The sequence below is a fragment of the Glandiceps talaboti genome, chromosome 5 (genome assembly GCF_964340395.1).
Source record: "Glandiceps talaboti chromosome 5, keGlaTala1.1, whole genome shotgun sequence".
Taxonomy (NCBI): Eukaryota; Metazoa; Hemichordata; class Enteropneusta; family Spengelidae; genus Glandiceps; species Glandiceps talaboti.
Genome location: NC_135553.1, coordinates 14,848,992 through 14,870,307, shown reverse-complemented (window position 1 = coordinate 14,870,307; position 21,316 = coordinate 14,848,992). Strand labels below are relative to the sequence as shown.

The 21,316-nt window shown below is 37.0% G+C and overlaps 1 protein-coding gene across 1 annotated transcript; it reads left to right on the top strand.

The window, feature by feature from the left end:
• The first annotated feature begins 4,659 nt into the window (after positions 1–4,659).
• LOC144435565 (cell division cycle protein 23 homolog) lies at positions 4,660–20,932 on the top strand. Its single transcript, XM_078124151.1, has 14 exons — positions 4,660–4,785; positions 6,222–6,291; positions 6,952–7,089; positions 7,990–8,138; positions 9,227–9,359; positions 12,114–12,291; positions 13,000–13,097; positions 13,772–13,853; positions 14,819–14,983; positions 16,178–16,286; positions 17,209–17,346; positions 18,131–18,209; positions 19,100–19,216; positions 19,983–20,932. The coding sequence occupies exons 1-14, from the start codon at positions 4,664–4,666 to the stop codon at positions 20,145–20,147; spliced, it is 1,743 nt and encodes a 580-aa protein (XP_077980277.1). The 5' UTR covers positions 4,660–4,663; the 3' UTR covers positions 20,148–20,932.
• The last annotated feature ends 384 nt before the right edge of the window (positions 20,933–21,316 follow it).

The following is a 21,316-nucleotide window of genomic DNA, read 5'->3' as shown; positions in this document are numbered from 1 at the left end:
AAGGATAAATTTATTCATAAAGAATATTGAATATTGTTTTATACTTTAAACATGCTTACATGCTATAACGTGGGTAGACTGTCTTCCTAAATGAATCAACATAGACTAAATGTGTCTTTGACCAACTGAATCAGTCCATGAGAGAAGAATATATCCATACAAAATACACTTCAACACCAGAGGGCTCCTATCTTTTGGGGAGATTTTCAAAAAACAAGTATTCAGATGGAGTCAAAGTGAGTTTTATGTCATATTGACTTTATCTCAAGGCCTTATATAATACCAATAGTTGAGTCAACTCCATGAATCCATGGCAAGTCTTAAGATTTTAATTTTGGCAATAGGTAGTCTGCAAGGTACACGAGTGACATGACAGGGCGCCCTCATTGGTCAACCCTTGCATTGGTGTGGCCAACCCCTCTCGCATGACTGCTGGCTGATAGGCATGGCATGACACGTATTTACAGATGAGGCAACTGGTTGTCAATGGGTTAGATGATGGCAGATACAGGGGAATGCAGTAAAGGAAGGGAAATCGTAAGATGTCATGACATAGAAAATTTCTTTCCGAAGTTTTCCACGTTTTCATTTTTACTGGATTATTGTAGGGTCAGTGTTAATTGTTTTGGGATCATGAAACCCTTTTTATGGGTTTAGACAAGGAAAGTCCTGTTGTCTGATAGAATTGAAAAAACAAACAAAAATTCAACACCAATGTATTGTCACCTTACACAGGTCTTATTCAGAGCAAAGACTGGCCTGGCAAAGTGTTAATGGTTGTGAGGACAGAAATTGGAGCCACAAGTCTTTGTGATGGCCAATATTTACTAAAATTATCACCTGTGTGGTAAAAAGAACTTTGGTGTTAAGATTTTAGATTCAAACCACAGGCAACTAAACTCTCTCAAAACACACTTTTCATGATCAATTGCTGTACATTAATTCAACAGTTAATCTCAACACTTTCTGAAACATGTTTTTTTTCCAAGCAGATAATATTCATGGACTGGTTATGACAAAATGAATCTTCATTCGCCAAAGTGTGACATTCATTTCTAAAATTTACAGTCGAATGAAACACAATTGAGCACTGATAAGTTTTCCATGATTGATTCAACGAAACGACATAATTGCAAAACGTGCCAAGTGGACAGTTTTAGTCATAATTTGGTCCAATCTGATTAAAATCTAATGTAGATGTCGGCTTATTGTTCATTGCTATTTCACCTTCGTTATTTTGCCTGAATTGACCTTCTTGGTACATGTTTGTGTAGAGGAGGCGATCAGGCTAAAAAATGTAAACATGTACCAAGAAGGTCAATTCAGGCAAAATAACGAAGGTAAAATAGCAATGAACGATTAGCCGACATCTACATCGGATTTTAATCAGATTGAATTTGGTCTGATTATGTCAAATTTTGTCATGCATTATGAATGTAGAAGGAACAAACATTTTGTTGTTAGTCATTAAAAATTACATTGTACACTTAATATGCATATTTTGGAATATATAATTAGTTTCTTTTGTAAACCAAAAGTTGTTATTTTGCATGTTCTTACCAAAATTGTAGGTCACAATGAATAGACAGTAAGGTAGCAGTGTCATGTCAACAACACACCTACACAGATGAACAGCTTTCTAGACATTTTGGTACCTGACCGTTTTGGCCCTACACATTTCAGCACCACTACCCAAGATGTTTAGGCCAAATAAAAACAACTGTGTGGTTCCGATTATGCTTGTTTTTAGAATAGGTGGGGTAGGTAGATTTTTTATTTTATTTCATTACATTTTTTTTTTTCATGTGTGAGCGTCTAATTCAGGTTTTTCATTGTTTTCCAAATGGTCTCTGTGTTATTTATTTCTTCCTCTCAGATTTACATCCATTACAGATTGGAAAAATAGTTTTATATTGTCTTTTTAAATTTTTAAGTCAGTTTCTGCATTCACTACTTCTCATGAAACTTCACAAGTTTGGCAATTTTATTATTTTTTTCTCGAATACATAAAAAAGGTTTAGAGTCAGCAGTGAAAAACTAGGTGGGGTCGGGCAACCGGAACCAATCAATAAATTTTTTTTAGGTCTTATCCAGGATGATTTGCACTAAAACGAAAAATGTTGAGTCACACAAAATAAAATATAAAAAAAAGTATTGTAAATAAAAAACAAAGCTACAGCTATTGCAGCTAATTCGGCACAAGTACCCGCAACAAATCGGTACTGCTAATTAAATTCTGTGGTTTTTGAAAGCTAACACTAACCCTAACCCTAACCATCACAGTCTTGGGTATAGTGCTAAAACATCTTGGGCAGTCATGGATGTCCAAAAGTCTAGGGGTGTGGCCGAAAGTCAGGTGTTGAAACGACCAGTTACCAATGAAAGTATCCATACCATGGAGTAGAAATCAATCTGTGTTTGGTTTGCTCTTTTGTCCAGGGTTATAAACATTCATAAATTTATTGCATTAAGTTTTTATATTTGATTCTGAACACTGAAGGCACCCATCCAGTCTCACCTGGAATATTTCACAAGGTATAGTTTAAAGAGATATATAATTGCTGTCAACAAATAAAAAACAAACAAACAAATAACAGTAATATTAAAGTGCGAAAATCCTTAATTTCACATTCCGAACAATTGAAATTCTGTACACTATTCACAGTTCCAGTCCATTAGTTTCAATCTTCTTGAAAAAGCCCGCTAATGGTACGAAAAAGTTGTATACACACCAACTATGAATATGTGCTGTCCGCGCGTATACAAATTACAATCGTTTATCAAATGTTGATATTATGCCATGATATTAATTAATACTCAGCATAACTCTATGTCATTAATTACATTAGCTTGCAGCACAATGAACACCTGTAGTTCTATTAGCCACTAATTACCATAATTGACGCATTATGTCTTTGGTTGGTACCGAATTGAACGAAATTGGTTTTGGCTACTCTGACTCTGAGACCGAGATCCTCTCTGCGATGAAATTGGTTCTCTTTGAGAGCAATAGCCAATACAAATAGTTAAGGTTGCATATTGGTAGTGGCATGGGTCCATCATTCATGTGCAATCTGTGCAGCTTTGGCAGATGGGCATGGCAAGATGTTCGTCCCTCTAGAGTCTACACCGTCGCATTAGCACCAGTACTATGTAGACTTTCTTTGGCGCTCTCGGCTTCTCTCATTTTGTCTCTCTTTCTCTCTCGCCGTGACTTCCCACCACATGTGAACCAGGACTTCATAGGTGCCACTAAAAGGCTCCCTATCAAAGCAGCCAATCCGAACTGTCCGATGGTTTTCCAAAAAGTCCTAATATTTTTGTCCCGTTGTCGCTTGGTGAGAGTCCGTACAATGATCTGATTGTGAGGTGTGCATGTTTGAATTTGGGTGAAACGGGACAAAATTATTACGTTCCGTTGATAATTTCTCCCGAGTTGGTAGACATGACCGACACACGATGAAGCCATGTTGAAATTTTCTGACGACACACGGACATGGCATTATTTACCGCCCCCAACGTGGGCAACAAATTTGCAATCAGAACCAGAACTTAGCTTGTTTAGGGAGCCTTCAGTATTTACAGGGGGAGGGCCGGGGAGCATATCACACCACAGGGGACCCAGGAACCATGTGACAAACAAAACAAAACAAACAAATAAATAAACTATATCAAATAAATGACAATGATCAAGCAAACGAACGACAAGTATAGGGACAAATAAAATAATTAAATAAACCAGCAAATAAACAGATACTCATGGGGGTATACTAGTTATGTTTTTTTCTATACCCATCACTAAAAAAACATAAATGTTTTTTTTTTTATAATGATGGGTATAGAAAAAAAACATATCTTGTATACCCCCCATGAGTATCTGTTTATTTGCTGGTTTATTTAATTATTTTATTTGTCCCTATACTTGTCGTTCGTTTGCTTATTCATTTGTCATTTATTTGATAGTTTATTTGTTTGTTTGTTTGTTTGTTTGTTCGTTCGTTTGTTTGTTTGTTTTGTTTTGTTTGTCACACGGTTCCTGCGTCCCCTGTGGTCAGAGTTTACCAGCTTTGCATTAATATAATTAGTATATTGCTATTCTTAGAACAACCTCAAGGGCTATTTACCCACTTCCATTAGTCGGATCAGTAGATGTTTACACTCACTGTGCATGCAGTGTGTTAATTGGTCAAATAGCTCGTAAGTTTGTTCTAGGGTTGGCAATCTACCATAGTACCAGTTAAGGCAAAGCTGGTAAATTCTGATAAGACAGTGATAACTGTAGGAAATGGGCAAAAACAGTGAAAGGAAACAATAGTTATGATGGCAATATTTAAAACTTTATTTGAAACACAGAGAAAATAAGAAAATAATATTAGAAATCCGTAAAATTGCGAGAACAACATTATTTATTCGTCCTGTCAAGTTCCCTGTGGTCTGACAGCATGTTTTTTCGAAATATTTCAATGGAGGAGCGTCAAGTTTTGCAGAAAGGAAATTGAGGGAGATTCACTTTTTAGCACGACTGAATCGGAGAGGGTCGCAACAGCCAGGACTTGATATGTGAATTTGAATGTGAATTTGAATGTGAATATGTTGATAGTTTCACTCTTGTCGGTGTGGAGTAAAGTAATTACATACAACTTCACTCCCGCGAGAAATCAAAATGGCCACTCTTTCAAGCATGACTCAAGAACTGCGTATCGTTAGCTTGCCAAACATTAAAAGAGATCTACTGAATGCTATTAAAGAATGTAGTGCAAGAGGACTACTTAACAGTGTCAAATGGTAAGTGGTTAAGTGTTTACTTTTTACGTCTAGTCACACATTTGGGACGGTCGACTCAAGATTCCCAAGAATGTCATGTCTGTCTGTCATTACCCTAGTCCTGCTTGCAGACGGTGCACGGGTCTATATTACCATGGATGTATTAGTGATAATACATCCATGATATTACTGACACAGCGAGGGACAATTGATTGTCAGAATCGAGTCCCGGATTACTCCGTATGCAAGCACAGGCAGCTCAGACTCAGTTTTGTTTACAAATACAAACAAAGAAGTAAACAAAAAACAAAACACAAGTAAGTAAACAAGCAAACAAACAAACAAACAAAAACAATTAAACCGACAAATGAGTAGATACATACATGAGTAAACAACAACAAACCAACCAACAAACATCACCCCCGCAATTGTCACCATTATAAATCACCCTAAAGGGTTGAGACTGATCAACATCCATACCCAAAAGCAAGTTTTCATATCCTGAAAAAATGCCATAATTTGACTTCAGGTCAGTCAAAAATCCACCTCGCTAGAACAAATATGCTTAGAACTCACATTTTTACCTGGCGAAATTGACAGCAAAGTGAACAGAATGGCTGAAATCCCAACGATTTCTGAGTTGTAGCTCTGCGGTATCTTCTTGTTTGCAAACGTTTAAAATACAGGGCTAGCTATTTGATATCATTTTAAACTTTAATGCAAATAGTGACATCATCACATCAGAAAGATCAACATCACCCGTAAACAAACTTTGAATTGAATATAGTTTTACTATCAATACCTCTCTACAAGTGTTCAGTCATTTTATTGGCATAGCAATTTTATAACTTTCTTTTATAAATTTCTTGTCGCTAGAAGACTTGACCTTTATAATTGACCTGTAACCTTTATACATGTATGTCTATGCATGCACAACAGTTTGCCTTGCGACTCGCCAAGCAATTAGCTGCTTCGGGTACACACTCTGTCATAGCTGCTGGTATTGTCATATGCAACTAATTTCAATTTGCATCATGCATCAACCCATGTAACTGTGCCTTCAGATAAACTGAAATCTGTATCAATAGCTACAGTGTTATAGATAAACCACAACCAAACAAACAAAGTGCATAACAATTTACATATGAATAGCAAAGTAAGTTTGCATGATTTGAATAAAATATGTAAGTCTTCAACATTGAAATATACACACTATGGCTTATATTTAACACATGGAAATTTGTGATTAGCCATTTCTGTTCATGTGAAAGTATGCATTATTACATTATTGTAATTAAACTGTAGCTCAAGGAAGATAGAACACTTTTGAAGTGCAGCAGAAACCTGCCACACATGACAGTGTTTGCACCATGTTTTCTCTATAGAGCTAAGGGAAGGACCACTTTACTATCTTTGCTTTATTATTATTATTTTTTAAAATCATCTTGTATTTGCAGGGCAGCTGAATTATCCTATTCACTCAATTCTATCAGGCCGTCATCACCACTCGAAGAAGAAAATAACACGGTGAGTAATTAGTGCTACATACAATGTACTCAGTTATGTAGTACTACACTCGTCACTTTGATGCTCAGTATGATGGAATAAAAGGACCAGCATTTTCCTCTGTACTGAGATCCCTGTTTGGCTGTAAACAGCCTGGCAACCTCACAGGTTGAAATTCTGATTAAGATTTTAACGACCAACTACATGTACATTGTACGTAATACGCCCTGCAACTCCAGGAACTAAAAGTACTTTGATAAACTTTTCGGTTCTGGAAAGTCATTTCAATGATTTCACATCACTTGAAATTTTGAATGATTACAAAGAAACACCAAACTTTTTCACCTTCATTGTTCTGCTAGTGGCCTACTGTACGTGGCTTTATAGGACTTGCATATGTATTAGATCAACACTGAATATTCATGACTTCTATGTACTTATTACTGTCAGATAAATAGTCAGAAGCAGAGACAATTCTGCCCGTTTGATTTGAATCTACATAATACCCTCTATTGTAACTTCTTATCACAAGTTCAAGGTAAGACCTTAATCATTCAATCTCATATGTACAAACCTACAGAGTACTACTGATAGCATGGCACGAATGTTGTATCGTACAGACTGTTTGTGTACATGTGTATACTTACATAGTGTCCTACCATATATTCTTTTAAACCACAGGTTTTCCTACAGGAATTGGATGAGTACACATTGGCAAAATCTTACTTTGATCTCAAAGAATATGACAGAGCGGCTTACTTTGTGGCCAAATGTAAAAATCATACAGCATATTTCCTGCATATGTATGCAAGATATTTGGTAAGTCAACTAGTCAAACATTTTGACAGCACTAGTGCACACTGCACTGTCTACAACTAACAAAGTTACAATAGAAATCTTCCTACCTGAAACATGGGAGTTGCCACAGCTGTTATTTTATCAAATGTAGATAGTCACAATTTTAATGTCTTGCATGCCATATTATTTCATGACCACAACTAGTTAAGGCCAAGCGGGCCATATTTGTATCAACAATAACGCATGGAGTTGAATACACAGAGACTCCATTCAAGCGTCAACAACCATATTATCAGGGAAGAGCTCTCTAGTTCTAGTGACACCAACCTTGCCTTGTATGATAATGTCTTGAGTGATACATAGACTAGTGTACATTTTTTGTATGTCCATTTTCTTCTATACATGTGTAATGGCATATGATTTCACATCACGTTATGTTATCAGTAAATATACAATTTTTATGAAAACTTGTAAACTTGTCAGCTAATAAGCAGTTTTTCAGCTCGCGGCAGATTTCACGAGATCCCGCATGAGCCATTGCATCCATAGCAACCTCTTGAGGATGGTGAAGCCATTGCATCCATAGCAACCTCTTGAGGATGGTGAATCTGGAAGTGTCAAATGCTTAGCAACACTAATTGTTCTCAATGTCATCACACATGGCCACGGCGAAAGCTTGACCGCATGTTTGCCAACTGTTGTTGCTAGGCATATTTGCATATCTCGATAGATCTGCAATGAGACACAAAATCCTTATTGTAGGAATTTAATCCTCTTTCTCCCAAGGGGGTATTTTTTGTACACAAGTAATTACTAGTTGGTTAAGAGGATTAATCCTTGACACCAATTAACCATATGTTAATTTTGTTGGGGGTGGACTGTGGCTGTTAATGTAGAAGACTTGTTTCTGTCTCATTTCAGTCTGGTGAAAAGAAGAAATATGATGAGATGCCAGATCCCTTAGGTCACTTGGAGTATGCAGATTTAAAGAATGAATCCCTCAGGACACTTAGAATTGAACTTGCCCAATTACATTCTAAGAATGAACTTGATGGATATTGTTTATATTTGTAAGTTTCAATTTTTGTTGTCGTTGACATGTATGTATATATACAGTATGTGTGCAATTTGTATGATCGTGGCTTTCTAACATCAAGGCTAAAAATCTCAGTTCAACAGCTTTTTTTTTTTTAAACAAATGGCCAAATTTTACCAAGTTCAACAGCTTTTTTGAAGCAAATTCCCAAATTTTACCATGCACAGGATGAAATAATGATATAACTACACGCGATCTTAGCCTCAAATGGTCGTGAAACAATACAATCAATTGCTTTATCGCTTATAATATAGCAACATTGTGACCAAAATAACATGGTCAAATTGCTTGCGTTCACATATCAGTAAAATAACCATGTTGAATAAAGGAAAAAAAGTTGATCAATAAAAGAAGTTCGAAAAGTTTTAAAAAGTCTAATAAAATAGAAATTACAATGATTAATATTAAAATGTCATTTACAAGGAACAAAATAAAAGACAGGTACATAAAAAAAAAATAAACAAAGATACGTAAATATTAAAAACAAACTAACAAACAACACACAAAAATGCACACACAAATTTGACATATATAGTCATTGTTGTGTAACTATACTGTCTTAGGAGTGATCCAATGTTGCCTCATGGGAGTCAACATACATATGTATTAGTTGAACAATAAATATTCATGAGGGTGATGATGACTCAAGGGCTTATTACCTACAGATAAATAGATAGTCATGAATATTTATTATTTCTCTAATACATATGCATATCCAACTCCAATGAGGCAATGCTTGACAACTGCAAGCTTAAGGGGCAATGAACATGAACCAAGTCTCAATTTTGTGTTTCTTAACAATCATGTGAAATTTTAGTGCTGTGAATTCATGAAATGACTCTCACAATTTCAAACTATAAATGCATGGAAGGCCAGCCATGATGCCTGGCAGCTTGACTACTGAGATGTACATGTTATGTAGACTCTCAGAAAGCAGATACTATCGGTACTGGGTAGAAAAAATCCTTAGAATTTAGCCACTGTATACCCTCAATGAACCCATGTCTTACTCTAGTTAGGTTTTTAAACCATGCATTCTCTCACCTATTCCCCCAATTGAAGGTATGGCGTTGTGTTGAAGAAACTTTGTTTATTTACTGAAGCTGTAAAAATTTTAGTTGAAGCTGTACACAAGTCACCTCTGCATTGGGGAAGTTGGTTGGAGTTGTCAAGTCTTGTGTCTGACAAAGTGATGGTAAGTATTGGGTATGAAACACTCCTACACATTTTAAACTATAGTGTTGTGGCTGACAATGTTATGTCATGTATTGGGCATGAAACACTCCTAAAGTTTAAGCTATAGTGTTGTGTCTGACAAAGTGATGGTAAGTATTGGGTATGAAAGACTCCTACACAGTTTAAACTATAGTGTAGTGTCTGACAATGTTATGGTAAGTATTGGGTATGAAACACTCCTACACACAGTTTAAACTATAGTGTTGTGTCTGACAATGTTATGGTAAGTATTTGGTATGCAACACTCCTACACACTGTTTAAGCTATAGTGTTGTGGCTGACAATGTTATGTTAAGTATTGGGTATGAAACACTCCTACACACTGTTTAAGCTATAGTGTTGTGGCTGACAATGTTATGTTAAGTATTGGGTATGAAACACTTCTACACACAGTGTAAACTATAGTGTAGTGTCTGACAATGTTATGGTAAGTATTGGGTATGAAACACTCCTACACACAGTTTAAACTATAGTGTTGTGTCTGACAATGTTATGGTAAATATTGGGTACCAAACACTCCTACACAGTTTAAACTATAGTGTTGTGTCTGACAATGTTATGGTAAGTATTGGGTATGAAACACTTCTACACACAGTGTAAACTATAGTGTAGTGTCTGACAATGTTATGGTAGGTATTGGGTATGATACACTCCTACACAGTTTAAACTATAGTGTTGTGGCTGACAATGTTATGTTAAGTATTGGGTATGAAACACTTCTACACACAGTTTAAACTATAGTGTTGTGTCTGACAATGTTATGGTAAGTATTGGATATGAAACACTTCTACACACAGTGTAAACTATAGTGTAGTGTCTGACAATGTTATGGTAAGTATTGGGTATGAAACACTCCTACACACTGTTTAAGCTATAGTGTTGTGGCTGACAATGTTATGGTAAGTATTGGATATGAAACACTTCTACACACAGTGTAAACTATAGTGTAGTGTCTGACAATGTTATGTTAAGTATTGGGTATGAAACACTTCTACACACAGTTTAAACTATAGTGTAGTGTCTGACAATGTTATGGTAAGTATTGGATATGAAACACTTCTACACACAGTGTAAACTTTAGTGTTGTGTCTGACAATGTTATGGTAAGTATTGGGTATGAAACACTTCTACACACAGTTTAAGCTACAGTGTTGTGTCTGACAAAGTTATGGTAAGTATTGGGTACCAAACACTTCTACACACAGTTTACACTATAGTGTAGTGTCTGACAATGTTATGTCATGTATTTGGTATGAAACACTCCAAAAGTTTAAGCTACAGTGTTGTGGCTGACAATGTTATGGTAAGTATTGGGTATGAAACACTCCTACACACTGTTTAAGCTATAGTGTTGTGGCTGACAATGTTATGTTAAGTATTGGGTATGAAACACTCCTACACACAGTGTAAACTATAGTGTAGTGTCTGACAATGTTATGGTAAGTATTGGGTATGAAACACTCCTACACACAGTTTAAACTATAGTGTTGTGTCTGACAATGTTATGGTAAATATTGGGTACCAAACACTCCTACACAGTTTAAACTATAGTGTTGTGTCTGACAATGTTATGGTAAGTATTGGATATGAAACACTTCTACACACAGTGTAAACTATAGTGTAGTGTCTGACAATGTTATGGTAGGTATTGGGTATGAAACACTTCTACACACAGTTTAAACTATAGTGTTGTGTCTGACAATGTTATGGTAGGTATTGGGTATGATACACTTCTACACAGTTTAAACTATAGTGTTGTGGCTGACAATGTTATGTTAAGTATTGGGTACCAAACACTTCTACACACAGTTTAAGCTACAGTGTTGTGGCTGACAATGTTATGGTAAGTATTGGCTATGAAACACTTCTACACACAGTTTAAACTATAGTGTAGTGTCTGACAATGTTATGGTAAGTATTGGCTATGAAACACTTCTACACACAGTTTAAACTATAGTGTTGTGTCTGACAATGTTATGGTAAGTATTGGGTATGAAACACTTCTACACACAGTTTAAACTATAGTGTTGTGTCTGACAATGTTATGGTAAGTATTGGGTACCAAACACTTCTACACACAGTTTAAGCTACAGTGTTGTGGCTGACAATGTTATGGTAAGTATTGGCTATGAAACACTTCTACACACAGTTTAAACTATAGTGTAGTGTCTGACAATGTTATGGTAGGTATTGGGTATGATACACTCCTACACAGTTTAAACTATAGTGTTGTGGCTGACAATGTTATGGTAAGTATTGGATATGAAACACTTCTACACACAGTGTAAACTATAGTGTAGTGTCTGACAATGTTATGGTAAGTATTGGCTATGAAACACTTCTACACACAGTTTAAACTATAGTGTAGTGTCTGACAATGTTATGGTAGGTATTGGGTATGAAATACTCCTACACACAGTTTAAGCTACAGTGTTGTGTCTGACAATGTTATGGTAAGTATTGGGTATGAAACACTCCTGCACACAATTTGAAGTGTAGTGTTGTGTCTCACTTTCATTGGAACTTTTACTCAAAGTTAGAGGTGAGCTCTTTCTCAGACACCACTCCCTTGCAGTGGTTGAATTCTGGGTGTATAGTTTAACAAGTACTTATAGATGGAATGCATTCATGTATGGGTTAGTCTATTCTAGCGTGTGGGGGGTTTAAATTTCTATGATTTCGTTATGTAGACTTCTATGTCTTCATGTTTCAGTTGATGTCACTGTCCCTGCCCACTCATTGGATCAAAGAATTCTTCCTAGCGCACACCTACCTTGAACTACAAATGAATGAAGAGGCTTTGAGGAGGTACAATGATTTGAAGGAAATGGGCTTCTACAAAAGTGTGTATGTAAAGGCTGAAATAGCAATTGCCACTCATAATATGAGAGGTTAGTACTGTGAGTGCTGTTTTGTAAAGTGTAAAAAGTTCGGAAATTGTGAATTGTCCTATACCAAGTAGGAGTGAATGCATGTAGTTTGGTTGTAAACCTATTGTGAACTTGTTTGTTTAGCTGAAACTATTGTGCGTAAATTAAGCCAGCAGGGAAATCACTTCTGGTGTTGAATTCAAAGTACCGTAACTACGGTTGAGTTAGGAAAGCTATCCTTAGTGTCCAAAGGAAGGCTATATTTTGATGTGGTGTCTGTGTCACCACTGTGTGTCCCTGTGTGTATGAGCGTGCATGTGTATGTGCGTGTGTGTGCGTGCATGTGCACGCACATAACTTTTATCAAAGTTTGCCAGTCTGTTTATTGTCAAAAAGTGTTCTCTATTCATTTGTATTCTGTTAGGCTTCAATTCTGCCTTCTGTAGTGGATAGCTAAACCAAGGAAGCACTTTTAGTTTAAAATATGGTCTGTGTTGTTCCTCTTGCACTTCCAATAATAAGCACCTACCTAAACTCTGTAATGCTGGTGGATGTACATGTAATACAGCCTATATTTATTCAATGTTTCCTGCATTGCCATACTATCAGCAGCCATTACAAAAGTTATAGCCATCACTTTGTTAACTGAGGTGCACCCTCTTGCAACCCTTGCCTGTGAAATCGCCGTAAGTACATAAACCAGAATTTGGCATTTCCTTCTTTTTACAGATGCAGATATTGCTGTCCCCTTATTTTCTGAACTGCAAGAGGCAGACCCATATATGCTAGACAACATGGATATTTATTCTAATTTACTCTATGTTAAGGTATGTGCATCTACCTCATACATTTAGGTACTTCCTATGATATAGCAGTTCTTTTTCAGGGAGTCCCATTATCATTGACAAACTAGGACTTTAGGCATGGCAGGGGGGGGGGGGGAGGGGGTCCCTCTATACTAGCAGTTGATCACCATGTACCAATGCATATATGAGTGCAGGGGTCCATCCTCACTAATAGTTGTCCAAACAACCAATAGGCCTTTCCAAACTTTGCCATGGTGGCGCTCTACTTCCTGTCTGTCTGTACCTTGGGGGTATACATGGTATAGGTTACTAAGTTAATCACAGAGCACTGCTGCTTTCCTCGATGTCAGAACAATATGAAAAACATCTCTGATTTACACTACCAAGGGACAAAGCTTTTACGAAATGGTATTATGAGGTGATGATACTCCAATTTGAGTGAGGGCGCTGTATTCTCAATTTCCTGTTTGTCGTCCTATTACCAAGGCAAGTGGTAGCTATGGGGGATGGGGGGGGGGGGGAGGCGAGTTCCACCCATGCTAGTAACGAGAAATAGGATGATAGGAATATGACTTATTATCCAACCAATTATTGATGTGAATTTTGGATCAAAAGTTTGAGTCACAGATTTGAAATCATTGATGTTTCACTGTGTACAGTTTTCATTTGATGCTCATTTCTTTGGTGTTTTACAGGAAATGAAGCCAGAACTAGGCTATCTTGCTCACAAATGTGTTGAAATTGACAAGTATAGAGTGGAAACGGCACATGTCATAGGTAAGTAACAATGCTGCTCCATGTCATTGGTAAGTAACAAAGCTGCTCCATGTCATTGGTAAGTAACAACGCTGCTCCATGTCATTGGTAAGTAACAGTGCTGCTCCATGTCATTGGTAAGTAACAAAGCTGCTCCATGTCATTGGTAAGTAACAATGCTGCTCCACATCATTGGTAAGTAACAACACTGCTCCATGTTATTGGTAAGTAACAACGCTGCTCTATGTCATAGATAAGTAACAAAGCTGCTCCATGTCATTGATAAGTAACAACGCTGCTCCATGTTATTGGTAAGTAACAACGCTGCTCCATGTCATTGGCAAGTAACAACGCTGCTCCATGTTATTGGTAAGTAACAAAGCTGCTCCATGTCATTGGTAAGTAACAATGCTGCTCCATGTCATTGGTATGTAACAACGCTGCTCCGTGTCATTGGTAAGTAACAACGCTGCTCCATGTCATTGGTAAGTAACAAAGCTGCTCCATGTCATAGGTAAGTAACAAAGCTGCTCCATGTCATTGGTAAGTAACAAAGCTGCTCCATGTCATTGGTAAGTAACAAAACTGCTCCATGTCATAGGTAAGTAACAACGCTGCTCTATGTCATAGATAAGTAACAAAGCTGCTCCATGTCATTGGTAAGTAACAAAGCTGCTCCATGTCATTGGTATAAAGTAACAACGCTGTTCCATGTCATTGGTAAGTAACAAAGCTGCTCCATGCCATAGGTAAGTAACAAAGCTGCTCCATGTCATTGGTAAGTAACAAAGCTGCTCTATGTCATTGCTAAGAAACAAAGTTGCTCCATGTCATAGATAAGAAACAAAGCTGCTCCATGTCATTGGTAAGTAACAAAGCTGCTCCATGTTATTGGTAAGTAACAATGCTGCTCCATGCCATTGCTACTTCAGTTTGTAAACTATAAAATTGTAAGTTGCTTTACCCCTGTATTTAATATCTTTTAGGTAATTTCTACAGTTTAAGATCTCAACATGAGAAAGCAGTGTTGTATTTCCAAAGGGCTCTAAAGCTAAATCCACAATACCTAGCAGCCTGGACATTGATGGGACATGAATATATGGAAATGAAAAATACATCAGCAGCTATACAGGCGTATAGACAAGCTATAGGTAAGAAAACCCTAATATTACCCCCCCCCCCCCCACCATGCTGCCTCTTATTCTCCCCCTCCCCCAATTTCAATGTATACACCATGTAGTGCCACATGGTAGCTTTACTTGCCATTGATAAAAAAGCCCAAAGTTGCCTCACCCCCCCCCCCCCATTCCACCACCAACCCCCACCCCCATCCAAATGGTAGATTTACAGGCATACAGACTACCATAGACAAGAAAGCCCCAAATCCCCTCATTACCCCCCTCCCCCTTTACATCCACTCTCCCAAATGCATATGCATTAGATGAGTAATGAATGCTCATGACTATCTGAAGGTAAATAAGCAGTTAAGCATCATAAATATTCATTGTACATCTAATACATATGTATATCTGCTAAGTCCCATGATGCAACAGTGGACCACTGCTAGAACAGCAAAGGTGAAAAGAGATTCAATTTAGTGTTTCTTGGTAATCACTTGGAACTTATGTGATGTGAAATCATGAAATGACTTTGACACCCAAACTATAAAATAAATGCTATTATTGCCTGGCGTGGCATTCCAATTTAAGGCATATGTATATGGCTAAAAACAGCCATGCAATGATCAATGATCAGTGTTATTATTAAGGGCAGTAAGTAGGTAATATCTACCGGGGTTCCCGTATTATTTTACCTGGGTCCCCCACCAAAATTATGATAAATTCTATGGGGAAACACTGCCAGTTTTACCTCTTTCTCCCTTTCTGTTACCGTGGTTTCAAAAACCTTAGCAAAAACACTGCAGTGTTGCAAAATGTGTTGACTGTTTTGGTTTTGACCCTTGTCCATGTTATGCTGGAAGACCAAGTCTTGTGTGAATTGACAAAATACAAACAAAGAATTGACAAAAGGATTGCAAGTAGCCCATAGTGTTGTGTCCAGTTCTGTATTTACCCATAGTGTTGTGTCTAGTTCTGTATTTACCCATAGTGTTGTGTTCAGTTCTGTATTTACCCATAGTGTTGTGTCCAATTTTGTATTTACTCCTTGATGACTACCTGTCGTTTACTTTGTTTTGGATAATGTATTCATAAACTGACAGTTAAAATAATGAATCTTTCACACAAGATAAATTCTATAGACTCGTACAATTTTGTTGACATGTAGTGACAGCTATTGGTCATATAGATAGCTATACATAAATCTATGTATTGTTAAATTTGCAGAAGTCAACAGGCGTGATTACCGTGCTTGGTATGGTCTTGGACAGACATATGAAATACTGAAGATGCCATTTTATTGTCTGTACTATTACAAACAAGCACAGCAATTAAGGTGGGTTGAGCCTCCAAGAGTCTCTGGACTTTACTCTCTCTGTGATGACCTCAAATTTGAATGTCACCTTTCACCCATGACATACATATTTTTTATTAAAACTTATTGCAGGATACACCCCATATACAAAAATACACAGATACAATACAACATTGATATATGTGGAGTCATGATGGGTGAATGGTTAGCGTGACCGGCTTGGAATCTACAGGTTGCAGGTTCGAGCCCCGTCGCTGCCTGCTGTTTGTTTCTGAGTGGCTAAAGTCCTTGGGCAAGATTTGAACCACGACTGTGCCTCAGTCAACCCAGCTGTATAACTGGGGACCTGGTAGGATGTAGGTTGCAATGTGAAGGCTTTAATCCTATGCGCTTAAATGGCTGCAATGGATTGTATGCTCCCCGGGGAATTGAGGAAGACTAAAAGGGCCGTTGTGCTGTTCTGATCCGAGCCAGGGGTAATAATTGTAAAGCGCTTTGAGCACGGAGTGGGAAAGCGCTATATAAGAAACCAACATTATTATTATTATTTTGTCTGGAGTCACAGTATAATTGGTTTACCTGAAAGGTTTACATTGACAAAAACAATAAACATGATAAGACCGCCCAACCCAACAAATGGACTTATAAGTCACCTCAGCACAAGTATAAAGTTGGCGTCAAATTCAGATTCAGAATCAGGTAGCATCATATTCAGCGCTATCTTAATCTGAATCTGATGCCAACTTTATACTCGCCGTATCAGCAGTAATTTACAAAACAATGGGTAGTCAAACAGCAAAGTTCATTAATTCAAATAACAAATCAACTTACCAAGAACAGCTGACCAATTGCCTAAGTTATGACCTTTGCTATTTCAAAGTCCATGCAAGACAGTATTATATAATGTTTCTTCAAATAACAAGTATACATCTGTGTATTATAGACCCAATGATTCTCGTATGTTAGTTGCCCTGGGTGAAAGCTATGAAAAATTGGAAAGAATTCAAGAAGCTAAAAAGTGTTACTGGAGGGCATACTCAGTAGGAGATGTGGAGGACCAAGCACTCATCAAACTTGCAAAGTAAGTTTTTGTACATGTATGTCTATTGTAAAAATGTTGGAGAGGACAAGCCATTAAATTGATTACAAAGCCAAACTATAGAACACATATGAGCCATCTTCAAAAGAACTCTTAATACATGGATCTGGACATATACTATCGGCTTGTAAAGCCTCTATGAACCCAAGTAGACATAAGTAATGTATAGGAATGACTAATCTAATTAATATCCGATGTAAAGCCTCTATGAACCCAAGTAAACATAAGTAATGTATAGAAATGATTAATCTAATTAATATCCGATGTAGTGTACACTGTGCAACTTCTTTTTGGCTGTTACATTTGCTGTTGTTTGTTCTTTTGTGAGTGCTTGTTACATACATCTGACACAATACCATAGGTTATCCTGAGCCACACAAGAGCACTTAGTGAATTCACTCAATGAATGAGAACCCGTAATGCACCAAAACATACAGGTACAGTTCTTTAGAACAATCTGTGCGACAAGAGCTCATGCACAGAGTGCAGACAAACATGTTGTCATTACTGTTTGGTGGTTCTCTTCTTGCAATTTTGAGTTTTGTATTGTAAGATGATTCTGGTTGGTACTTGTATGTACGAGATCGGGTTCAAGAAAACCTATGGTATTGTGTAAGATGTATGTAACAAGTGCTCACAAAAGAACAAATGAAAGTAAAGGTAACAGCCAAAAGGGAATCACACTGTGTAAACTACATCAGATTATAATCAGATTGAGAAATGACCAATGTTTTAACTACAATACTTCTGATCTTCGCATGCTTAGAGTACATGAAAACCTTAAGGAAGAAGACCAGGCTGCAACTTTTTATACAAAGTTTGTAGAACATGCTGAAATAATGGGGGTAGGTACAAATGCCTTTTTGCAAATACTAGTCATTGTTTTTAGCACAACTGAACTATATAAGGAGTGCTATAGGTATGATTAAGTGTCTGTCTGGCTGGTTGGCTGTCAGTCTCTCAGTCTGTCTGTCTGTCTGTCTGTCTGTCTGTCTGTCTGTCAGTCTGTCTGTCTGTCAGTATGTCAGTATGTCTGTCTGTCTGTCTGTCTGTCTGTCTGTTTGTCTGTCTGTCTGTTTGTCTGTCTCGGAAGTACTTAATGTCAAAAACCCACTGGGTCAATTACTATCACATTACTTGAGGATGTTATATACATTGTCTAGTCAGTGATTGTTCAATGGAATCTAATCAGACTAGCATTATGCAAATGAAATCTAAACAATTATTTTTGGTAAAAAATCTGACCAGTATTGGTGTCGAATTTGGTGAGTATGTTTCTAGGGGTGGCTAGATTACGATTTATTCAAGACAAGATGATCACATTGATATGCAAATTAGATTGCCAAAAGATGGGATTTTTGGTCAAAAATTTAACCTGGGCTATTTGCAACTGGGATAATTGTTTTTTGTCAAGAAACCATGGAGATATATTCACTAAAAAATTGTTTGGTTACTTTAACATCAAAAGACATCATGTGCCTAGCCTTTCTATTTTTTTTCCACAGGTGGTGTGTCTGGTGCCTTTTTTTTTGCACATCATATATCACTGTGTCTGCTTATTTCGTATATACATCAGTTATGTGTGTAAAGGTTTTCATCCCATCAGACACATATGTCCCATGTTTTAATGATACATGTATTAGGTTTGTTTTGTCTGCCAGCTTTCTTCCTATATCTACATCTAGCCTGGTACTAGTAGTTACTTGTAGTTGACAATATTATGATTTCCAATCAGTCCATAGAAACTGAAGATAGAAGTCATGCCTACCTATTTCTTGCAAACTATCACATCAAGAATAATCAACTTGAAGAGGCCAGTATTTATGCTCACAAATCCTGCCAATACAATGAGGTAGGGATCAAATATATTATTTACTCAGAGTTAACAATCAAACTGGTTTTATCAATGCATTTGACTCACCACGACAACCAACTCATCATGACAGTCTATTCACTATACCAACTAGCCTCTATGACAACCAACTCACTATGCCAACCAACTCACCATGACAACCATCTCACCATGACAACCCCCTTGCCAACCAACTTGCTGTGACAACTCACCATCGCAACCAAATCACCATGACACCTGACAACTATAACAACCAAGTCACTTTGACAACCGGCTTACCATGAAGACCAGCTCACTATGACAACCAACTTGCCATGACAACCAACTCACTATGCCAACCAACTCAATCATGACAACCAACTCACCATGAAAGTAAACGTTTTTATAATTACACATGATCCATTGAATTAGAAAAAGGGTTTCTTTCACTCTTATCATCAGTTCTCTTTCACACTGTAATCAACTTGTTCTTCAAGGCTGCTATGTGTTATCTGTCATTCTCACAAAATTATCAGCATATCTCATGTGTTAGATCCATACAAAACAATGTATCACGTGTGTAGATGTGAAGTAAGTGCAATGATAGAAAACATAGATGGTACTTTTACTTTGCAGTGAGTACAACAGATATATACATTTTAAACTTTATGGAATACATACATGTATATACATGTAGTGTTTGCAGTGAAAGAAAATCATCACTGTTAAATAATAACTCATTCTCAAATGAGATTGAAAGGATTATTTTATTGTCTTCATTTTACAGACGAAAGAAGAAGGAAAATCAATCCTTAGACAGATTTCCAACCTGAGAGCAGCATCTGACCCTGATAGCCAATCAGAATCAAACAAGCAACCAATGTCAACAGCTAATGAGAACACCCCTGTTAAAGGCAATGTAGTGCCAATAGATTTGTCAGTTACACCTTAGCATTGGTCAAGAATTCAGTATTACTGTGTCTATATATACATATATATATTTGCTAGTATGTCTGCTAAATATGGAGTAGAGCATCGTGACATGAAACAGAAGTACATTCACATTCCTACAGTGGGTCAAGTCTAGACCACCTTCCACTGACAAACAGATGCACCAGTGGAAACAAAGATTTAGGCATGACAGCATTGCAATGGTTAACAAGTTTGCAGACAGTTTCATTGATGGTTCACAAGTTTACAGACAGTTTCATTGATGGTTCACAAGTTTAGACAGTTTCATTGCAATGGTTAACAAGTTTGCAGACAGTTTCATTGATGGTTAACAAACTAGTATACAGTTTCATTGGTGGTTAACAAGTTTGCAGACAGTTTCATTGATGGTTCACAAGTTTACAGACAGTTTCATTGATGGTTCACAAGTTTAGACAGTTTCATTGATGGTTAACAAGTTTGCAGACAGTTTCATTGATGGTTAACAAACTAGTATAGTATACAGTTTCATTGGTGGTTAACAAGTTTGCAGACAGTTTCATTGTGGTGGTTAACAAGTTTGCAGACAGTTTCATTGTGGTGGTTAACAAGTTTGCAGACAGTTTCATTGATGGTTAACAAGTTTGCAGACAGTTTCATTGTGATGGTTAACAAGTTTGCAGACAGTTTCATTGATGGTTAACAAACTTGTAGACAGTTTCATTGTGATGGTAAACACAGGTGGGAGGGTCTGTGGGTTTTCCGCTAAATTAAAATCCCTCGAAAATACTTTTTATTCATAGATACCATGCACACCTTCCTAAATTAGGGGGAAAATAGCTCCAGTCAATACAGACAATTTCTCTTTTTAATGAATATTAAATCCCTTGAAAATAAAGTATTTGAAAATATTTTACTGTCTATATGTTGATGCCTCTTTTACGTTTTTGTTGTGTCGGTAAGAAAATATACTCTTGCGTGCGAGAATAGTTCAAAAGGAACTGTGCAAATCAGACTGTGTATTTCGAATATCTTTCTTATACTGCACGAGTGGGTAGAAAGTCATTCTAGTAAAGCAATCGAGGAAGGGACCAGTAATACGTGTGACGCTGCATTTGAGTTTTAAAAGTAGCTGTTTTGTTAGAAGCAATAACACATTACTCGTAATATTGTACTCCCACAGTGTTGAAT